Below are 10277 nucleotides of genomic sequence, written 5' to 3'. Positions count from 1 at the left end.
ACACCTAATAAATAAAACATTATATATATATAATGGATATATAAATATAACATTATATATATAATGTTTTATTTTTTATTTAGAAATTTATAATTAAACGAAAAGAAGAAAGAAAAATAATAAATTACGAGAAATATTTGCGTAAATTGTATTGCGATAATATGTAGTTAAAAAGTTGTTAAAAATGCACAAAATTATAATTATGTATAATAGTTTATAAAAGATGGACTATAAACATAAAAGGATGTTGGATATTTTATTTCGAAGATGAAGAAAAAAATTCTCGTTTCATTCGCGAAATTATCATTTTATTGTCTTTCCGAGTATAAAAAGGTCTGCTTTTTTGCTCGATTATATCGTGCAATTTTGCTATCGTTTCAATTAAAAAGGACAAATCGCGAGATCACTTTTTTAGGTCTTATAAATTTCCATTCTTTAAAAAGTATACTTAAACAGTGAATTCGTGATTCACTCGCGCCCTTATTTCTCCATTCCGTTTCGTTCACGTTTTCTCTTCCTCCGTCAATTATTTACATTTGTGTTAAACGGCTCCGATAAAAGTTTGCCAGCTTCAACCACTTCTGGCCAAGTGGCGTCTCGTACTTAATAACAAAGTTAACTTCGCCCTAGATCGAGAAAATTTTCGCTTTTTCCTGTCGCCTTTCATTGACGATTGACTTCCAAGTAGCGTTTGTGCCACATTAATTCGTATTTGCCATTTACAGTTTTCACATAACATAGTCTTCAGTACAAAAGATTTTCATTGTTACCGAGAAATTTTGTGTACCCGCGGTTGATAGAAATTTCATATTATTAAGTAAATTGCGCTGTTACGGAAACTTTGTATGCGTGAGGAGTGCCAACTAAGTATGAACAAAGCTCGCTATTAATATTGTAAAGCCGCGAACGGGTAGAACGTGGTATCTCCCTGTGCCATTATGTAGAATATTGAGTTATTTTTCGCTCAGCTAAAGCTTATATTCAATGTTGCAAAACTTTGGCCGCGAACAATAAATGAACATTGCGTCTATAGTATAATTCCATTGCATTGAATCTTTTCTCGTCTCTCTTTTTCTTCCTCTCTCTCTATTCACTGATAATAAAAAAATATATAATAATTATTTTTTTTTGTCAAGCTCTTTAAGTGCATCCTTGTATATAGGAGCTCTCCTCCAACCGATAATTTGGAGTATCCAAACCTTCGGGCGGTACTCATTTATTAGGCTACCCTGACGGCTGATCAATGATCGCCTTTACCACTGTTTTAATTATCCGCCGCTGAAACGTAATAATCTGGCGGAACGATCCGCTTCTCAATTTACATATCGCATATGTTTTACTTAATTAGACACCATCTGTTTAATACACGTGCTTTTTATAATAAATTTTTACATTCTGTTCTAAGAGTTAATTGACTGCAAAATGACATGAATCATTTATTATGTATAGTGAATAAAAAGTTCAATTTTTTCCACTTCTCTTACTTTGCTCATTTTCATATCAATAAAATGAGTCGATTAATTAAATATAATGTGTTAGATATTTTATATGCTAAAATGTATACTTTTTAATTATGATGGGTAATTTTATTTTTAAAATAAGGTTAAAAAGTATCGTTTAAATGGTAATAGATTTCTACTTCGCAGTGTTACGCCACTCTCCATCTTCACAAAACGCGATTAGTGCTTTCCGTAACCGAATTGTGCGTTTGATAGTCACAGGCGCATTAGGCATGTAACTTGAAGGAAATTAGGTTTGAATAAGTTAAATTCCCAGTGAGGCGTTGAATCAATATCGCTATCGCTCGGGAAAAGCAAACTTTCGAATAGATGGATGGATAGATGAATGGAATCGTTGATTTACAAACAAAACGCGCGCGATACTTGGGTAAAATATAGAGATATAGACGCGAGGAAAGAAAAATAATGCATGGATGCACTCGTGGATGATGTTGGTGCGTTAAACTCGATGATGGACGAAGTTTACCCTTCCCCGAGTGCATTACAAATACGTTACTACGTATCTTTTAACATTGAAAAAAAGAGATATGTCATAAAAGTAATATACTCACCGGGCATTTCGTGGTCCGACGTTCGCCACGTACGATGAGGACGCAGTGATAGCTGAATCCGGTATATCACCCGACTCCATCCCCAGGGACCGGTTGCATGATCCTGAAACATAACAATGTTTTAATTTAATAGATGCTCTACTGATGTCGTAGATTATTTTTATTATTACATTTTATATTTTTGTTACGAGATTGTGTGCCTATATTATGTGATTTTTACTACAACTTTATTTTACAGCATCTCTCTCGAATAATCGATGTAGAGTTATTTGCGTTATATAATTGTAATTATTTGGTTCGTCTAAATGGATTAAATCTGGAATGGATGTTGAAATCGATTTTAATCAATAGCTACAGTTTTGTTATTATTTCTATTTGCATTCCTCTGAATTTTCGAAACTGTTCATGATCGAAAAACTTGGAAGTTATCGCTCAAGATTGTTCATAGAAAAATTAAATGTTCATTAAAAAAACATTATAAACAAGCTAGTTAAAATGTAAATAACGTTCTTTAACAAGTGTAATTTTTTTAAGGCTCTCTTCATTTCATAAAAATGATGCTTTGCCCGATACAAAGCTATTTAAAGACAATCGCAATTAAAAGAAACAAAAGTGATATCGCTATTATGCCAGCAGGGAGCACTCTTTAAAGTGCATTCGCGGGAATCACGGACGTAAACAGCAATTACGACATCGTCGTCGTTGCAATCGTCGTTCGCGAAGTTGGGATAAGTGGCAAATGGCTCGAAGCCTCGAGGCGCATCGCCGCCGGGATATTATCCAATCACTATACTTATTAGTCTTTCAGCGATCTCATTCACGTTCCAATTCGCGTTACGTTTACTGTCATTCGGTTGTAATCTTTCCATTAAAGTTTTCGTTAGGCAACAAAAAGCTGTGGCGCGCGCGCAAATGAAACTCCGCGGTAGGAAGACTGTCATACTGTCGCGCGAGGATCAATCGCCCTGAATAAATTTGCTTTACGAGATCGAACGACGATCCGTTATCCTGCGATTTTATTTACAATTAAGAAAAGATCAAGCTTACTAAGATTAAATTGCCAGCTAGTTCGAGATTTTTCTCTGAAACCTCGCCGTTCTCTCGTCGAGCAGAAAAAAAAAGGGTACACATCTCATCTCGTTGTCATATCAATTACGATTACGTTTTTTATTCTTTTATAGAATGAATATCAGAAAACGTTCAAGTCGTGATTTATTTACAGTGAATAAGAATAGCGAGTGTGATTTGAGAGAGGCGGGAGGGAAAATGCTCGCGGAGAGAAACGTATCTTCCGGTTCTCAAATCAGCGAGCAGGAAGAATCGTTCGCTCGTACGAGCCTGTTTTTATTGATCTCAGGCAGCGTACAATTGAACGTGAGTACGCCTATGGTCGATTAAATCTTTTCGCATGCCTGTCAGCTCCGCGGTTTATGTTGGTTCGGCAACCCTCTTAGAGAAATCACACGTGAAGTGAACGATCGGGAGAGAGGTATTTCTTTCTCACAAAAGTAAAGTCAGGCACTCTCGAGTAATAAACATTGTGATTGTCGTTATCGCCGTGGCTCGTTCGAAAGTAGCCCCACGCGGGAACGATACGTCTGTCAAAATCTACTAGACGTCGTTACAACGAAATCCACTAAAAACTTCATAGATCTGTCAACGGCGAAAATCGAAAATTCGCAAGGAAAAGCTTTGCGCTGTTAGAAAAACGAAAATATCGCCGAGAATAACAAAGGCTCGAAGCCAAAAAACATTTTCCCGAGAATTCAATCGACTAATTTGTGAGACGATGCGAGAGCATTTTAATAACGTCAATTCCATTGAATTTTTGCAATTTTTATCCGCACTTGCTTTTCATGTTCTTTGTGTCATATGCGCTTGTAATTTATCTATTTTAATTGTGTTTTATTATATATTTTAGTTATTAGTAATATTATATAAATATATGTAAAAGTTAAAAGATTTATTGTAACAATTCTTTATTAAAAAAATTGTGGAATATATAGTTTGTGGGAAGGTATATACGAAGGTATATTTATCATAACACAAAGAAATTTAATATAACTTTGCACTAAGTTTTTAAGCTTGGATTGCCGTGTTACGGTAGCAACAAGGGGCTGTTTGTAACCTCCCTTGGATATCCTATATCTGCGAGACACATGGAAATCACATGGACATTTGAACTTGGAAACGTATTCATAGAATTCTTTATCGTTCTATCTTTCTCACTAGTTTACGCAAATATTCTTCCGCCTTGCGCTTTGTTCCGATCCACAAATAAAGCGGATAAGAGAAAAGGAACACATGTCAAACGTTCGATCGACAATAGTGGAAGCTGGCGAGCTGGTCTCACAAACGGCATGAAATAACGCAAACCCCAAGAGAAGAAGATACTTCGTTGCTCCAATCTATCATCCGTATTATATTCACGCGTGTACTTCAAGCGAGCTATATAATGGAATAAGTATCGAAAGAGGATGACAATTTAGAAAAGAAAAAAAAAATAGGAATCGACAAAGGCAAATGAGACACAAGAGTTGTAAAACGCTCCTACGATCAAAAGAATTAAAAATCAAATTCTAAAAAAATAAAATAAAAAAAAAGATTGTTAATAGAATTAAGTTCAGTATTGAAATATAATTCTCGTATCGTATTGTGTTTGAAATATCTAGAATATTGAGTATAGCCTCTATTAAATAATTTGATGCTACAGATGCTTGAAAAAGCGCGTGTACTTCAAGCGAGCTATATAATGGAATAAGTATCGAAAGAGGATGACAATTTAGAAAAGAAAAAAAAAATAGGAATCAACAAAGGCAAATGAGACACAAGAGTTGTAAAACGCTCCTACGATCAAAAGAATTAAAAATCAAATTACGATCTAAAAAAATAAAAAAAAGATTGTTAATAGAATTAAGTTCAGTATTGAAATATAATTCTCGTATCGTATTGTGTTTGAAATATCTAGAATATTGAGTATAGCCTCTATTAAATAATTTGATGCTACAGATGCTTGAAAAAGCGAAGTTTGTTAAATTGCTTATATTTTCCAGATATAATCTCTCAGAAACTCTCCGTTTTCTATAATTCAACCTGTACTTGTGGGAATGCCTGCGTGTGTGTGCCTCCCTTGACTACAGCGCCGGTAAGTAACAGCTCTCGTACCATTGTCCAGATAGGAGAATCCTGACGCGGGGTCGGTGGTATACGAGGCGTTTCGTGGATTCATTGCGACGCATTCCACGTCGAACTATTCGTCTTGCCAGGTGGCGTGCAATTTGGCGAACCCGGGGACACGACAGCCGGAAATCCGGACACCTCGGCCACAGCTAGCGCCGCACGAAGACACCTTCAGGATTGGCGGATGCGCGTCTTGGCACCTCCATAGTCTCGCAACCTTAGCCCCGCATGACGTGTCGAGGCAATGTAGATTGTTGTATTATACAAGTTTCGTTTAAAACGCCCATTATATTCATTTCCTTGTAAACCGTCGCAACATTTTCGCGTCACATCTCGTGTTGTTTCTTGTCCCTTTATTTTTTTTCAATGGACATAATAGTAATGTTCCTGTTTTTAGCAATTTATAGAAAAAATGCAAGCAAATCTTATCGGCAGTTTGTACAGGAATCATGAGAAGTAAACTTGTCGAAAGTCAGATTTTGAACAGGTCGCATTTTATAGACGCTATTGCCAAGCTAATCCCGCGTTTGTGTGTGTGTTAACGTTTCACACAAATATGCTAAAACTGCGAGGTGTTCCTTTGGTCCACTTCGCTCTCTGTTATTACGAATGAAAATCCAGCTCGAAAACTTTCCTGTCTCGATGCTCTCTGCGCAATCCGGCTTTCTCCGTTCTTCGGGTACGTTTGTCCGCACGGATGAGCAGCGTACGGTGACCGAAGGGTCTCGTTTTTGCACGGCGATTCCTCCTGTTTGTCTCGTTTGAAATAAGAATTCCAGGTTGGGGAGTCTCGATGTTACCTGTTCGTACTCAGCTATGCTGGGGGAAGCAAAATCTTCCTTTTTCTCTTTCGATCTCTTTCCCCTCTATCTCTTTTCTTGTTTGTTTCTATCTGGTTCTCGATTCGTTCGGACTCCCCGATGGGAGTACATCAGGTGTCCCGCCTATAATCCTGCGAACTAAGCACGAAGGGAACTGCAGGGCCAGTTGATCCTTTGCCAATAGCATGGCCATGTTTTTCCGAACCGCACTTGACTCGTCTTCCATTTTTAGGAATTATCGATTCCTACTTATAGTGACGGCCGAAGGCAGTGAATTATCAGGGATCAATGCGATGGAACGCGAGAATTTGCCAAACGATTTTCTAAAAACTTCATTGTGTTTCATCGCTTTAATAAACATTGTTAATAAAGATAGAACGCTCGATGCAACGTTACCGATTCTATTTGCATGCAAAATTCAGGATTATTACAAGATAATTGCTAATCAGCTTCGTCGGCTCGTTATCGCGTAGTCCGAGGCGCAATTCGAAAATCGTGTTAGCGGTGTACGTCGATGGACTAGACAATCATTCGTCCATTATCATCGCGTATACACGCTCGCTCTCGTCCCGGTGCCTCCGGGATTACAATACCAAATGATAGCCATCAGAAATGCACGACAGAACTTCGCAACAGCCCTTGGTCGTTGTAGCGGGTCTCCGATTTACGTGCCGTGAGATACGTAGATCGTCATCTGCGAATGTGTGTTCGCGACGACGTTAATACGAGACACGTTCGCGTTTCCGTTTACCAGGAGACCCTCCCCTCTTTCTACTGCCGGCAATTCGGCGAGAAGACAGGTACTGCGTGGCACTGCGTGGCTGAGAAGGGTAGGCCCGGATTTTCGAAGACGAAAACGCATATAGATGTGCAAATATAATAATACATATACACAGACAATTCGCGTGTATATATTATACGTGGACACACTCTCACCCGATGTCGCGGGACCACGTCATTCGGAGAACCATCACGCCACTAGGCTATATTTTACCTCGTAAATGGATGTGTCTAGCCGAACGTGAATTTCTTATATCAACTGCCGATACTCGGTGATATCGATGAATAGGATGGGCGAGCGCGACGTATATCCGTACAGCTCGGGGATATGTAAGCATCCGGTTCGTCAGGATTTTTATTATACCGTGTAGATATGCGCTCTCTACGCTTTTTTCGCGTATGAAATATCACATGTATCCCGTTACGCACGAGCAGCGATTTTCCGGAATTTGCCTTTATTACATTCTCTACCGTTTTTGTTTATTTTTCGTTGGATTATTATTGCATTTACGTACACGATTCAGAAGCCAGTGATGTCAGCGCGATGAATAATTATAACCGAGTTAAAATGCGTGAGATGCAATAAAGCGAATAAATAATTACGGATCATATAATATAAAATAATAAGTTAATTAGACTTTTTTTTAAAATATGACAATATATGTAATTATGAAATATACATTAAATCTTTTATATTATCAAAAGACTGTTGTTCACAAATGTAGAGTGAATAGCTTAATATTTGTAATGCCTTTTAAGATATGCATACCTTTAATGACTAACGAATTTTCTGTTAAGAGCCCAGACTGCCAGCAGTAGCGCGCATTTTAATATGTCACGGCGTTAGAGTCGCGAAATTGTTCTCGGCCACTTTGCCAGAATATTAAGACTAGGAGTCTGTGCCATAGTGGCTTCTGAGGCGTCCATCGTAACGGCGTGTTTATTGTAACGAGCGAGTTGGAAGAACGTCGCGTAAAGTTAAAGACCAAATGCTCGCCTCTGTATTACAGAGAAACTGCAATAGAATTCCAGGCGATGTGGCCGCATAGCAATTGCAAACTAGTTTTTGGCTGGGCAGTTAAATTTAAAATGATATTAACTTAGGATTTGTTATTATGTTATTTGCATTTAATTCTATGTCTTTTCCATAAAAAATAATTTGGTAATATGTTTGCACTGTATATTATAAATCATTTTTGGGATGTTACTGTTTATGTATTCGTAGAATTTCATGTTTCTGATCTACGGAGAGAAGAGCATAAATCTCTTTTATAAACAATTTAAAAAATTGAAAAAATAAAAAATAAAAAAGATGCTAATTGATATATTTTAACTCTTATTTATCCAAAAGGAGATTTTTTATTTATTTTCCAAAAGGAGAACTGTGTAAATAAACAAAAATTAACAAAATATAAAATTGTGGTAGACGTATGTGTATATGATATTACTTTAATGCATTTAAAAATATCTTTGTGAATAAAATATCTTGCCTTTATATCAAGTGATATTTTTTAACTGTTAATATACCCCACACATATGCGTTGATATGTTATAATTCAATTAGCATATTTTATCGCGTACATCAGCTTTTTTGCTACTCGATGCTTTCCAATCTCACGCACTGTTTCCAGTCGACGGAGCCTGTATCCATCGTATGATATCATATCGTATCGTATCGCTCGAACACGGGGAATACGAGCGCAAATTTACGTGCTACGTGTTCCGCACATCATAAATCGTAAAGTTACGAAATGGACGTACAGCTCGCTCTCGGAAAATGCCGTAAAGCTTTCGCAGCTCGGCGTTGAAAAGCATGCGCGCGATGCTACGAATTTTTAAACGCTACCACAAATCTGAATTACAGTTAATGTAAGAGAAAAAGCTCCCCGCTTGACCTCCCAAGAAAAAAATCCGTGAGACGTAGTGTGTGTTATTGTTAGCAGATAATACAGGAGAAGCAACTGTGCAGTTATATAACAAGATTTACAAATCTGTGATCTTCATTGATAACAAGAGCCGGTGCTATCACTTTGGCAAGTTTTAGAATAAATCCTTCTCGATTTATTATAGGTAAGCTAGTGATTTTGTTTAAGCACGCATGCCGTATTTTTCATCTTCCCCTCTTTGTGCGCGATAAGAAAAATAATCCTCGATATAATAGCACAATGAAACGGCAAACATTTTTTATAACGGAATCTCAGGCGAGAGGCACTCATATCGCCGACACGTTGCGGGAAGATTCCTTCGATCTATATGGCAAAATTCTATTAGCTAGAGCACATAAAGTCTAGAAGAAGGTAAGGCTGTCTTGTGTGCACGTTGAGTACAAAGGCAAATTTACAAATCATATAATTACATTTGGCCAAACACTCCAAGAATTTTCGTTTCGTATTTAACTAATTAATTAAATATATTTACATACATGCCGTCTCTTATTAGTAATTTTAGTCCTTCGGAATATATATTTCTCTTGCTTCGCGTTGCTCAAGTGTCATTAAATTATTAATAAATTTGACGTTTTGTTTCTCATCATATTTCATTAGATTTCTCTACTGCGAACGACGAAGTCACCACGATCTAATTCCGCGCTGTTTATTTTGACGTTAAAAGAGTCACGGTCGAAGAGTGACAGATTTTCTATCGTGCACTTTAATTAGCGGCAGCGGATGAAATCAGTAGCCAGGAAAATAATGGACGTTGGGAGAGTTTGCGAACTAACAGGCATCAACGTGCTGATTACAAAACAGCGGATGTGCCAGGCGTATAAATACCTTTGCTAGAAACGGTTCTGGAAAGTGCAAAGCCAATGAAATTCTCGCGTATTAATTTGACATATTCGAATCATCGCGCGTTCTAAATTCACATTCTAAAATTTTAGAACGTGAATGATATTTTACAAATAAATATTTTAAAATGACAAAAATGTTATTTATAGACGATGGTAGAAAGCGTTGTGAGAACGAAGAAGAAATTGAAAGAGGAAAGGAAAATGGGATATAGATAAGAATTATCTTCAGGTGGTTGCTCTTGTAAAGGACTTAACGTGTATGATGGGTCGCGAAATTGACGCGTCCCTTACGAGCTGGTATTGAAAAATCCGACGAGGAGAGATCGATCGACATGAAAAAGTAAGGAACATAAACGAGATATTCTTCCATCTACTATATTGTGAGATTAAAACATCCATGTAATAATTGTTTTAAATCTTATAGAAATTTTACGGAGAAAACTTTAAAACGCGTTATCAGAAATCATTCTTAGATACTAAAACATTTTTTGTATTATTTTTATCAATTACAATTATTTATTTACTTATTATTTAATAAAATAAGATTCTCTCTCTCTCTCTCTCTCTCTCTCTATATATATATATATATAATGATTGCATAAGTTCGTGCCCGATTTTCATAGATGGCATTAAGTTA

General features: G+C 36.9%; 1 protein-coding gene across 1 annotated transcript in view; it reads right to left on the bottom strand.

Annotated features, from left to right (window-relative positions):
- Nucleotides 1-10277, bottom strand: part of LOC115233760 (discoidin domain-containing receptor 2-like) — a 75377-nt gene that overhangs the window by 19846 nt on the left and 45254 nt on the right. Inside the window, exon 3 of the mRNA XM_029804326.1 lies at nt 2072-2174. Coding sequence (XP_029660186.1) covers nt 2072-2174 — 103 coding nt within the window. The remainder of the gene's footprint in view (nt 1-2071; nt 2175-10277) is intronic.

Source organism: Formica exsecta, unplaced genomic scaffold (genome assembly GCF_003651465.1).
Source record: "Formica exsecta isolate Colony F162 unplaced genomic scaffold, ASM365146v1 scaffold191, whole genome shotgun sequence".
In the NCBI taxonomy this organism is placed as follows: Eukaryota; Metazoa; Arthropoda; class Insecta; order Hymenoptera; family Formicidae; genus Formica; species Formica exsecta.
This window is presented reverse-complemented; position numbering and strand designations above follow the sequence as displayed.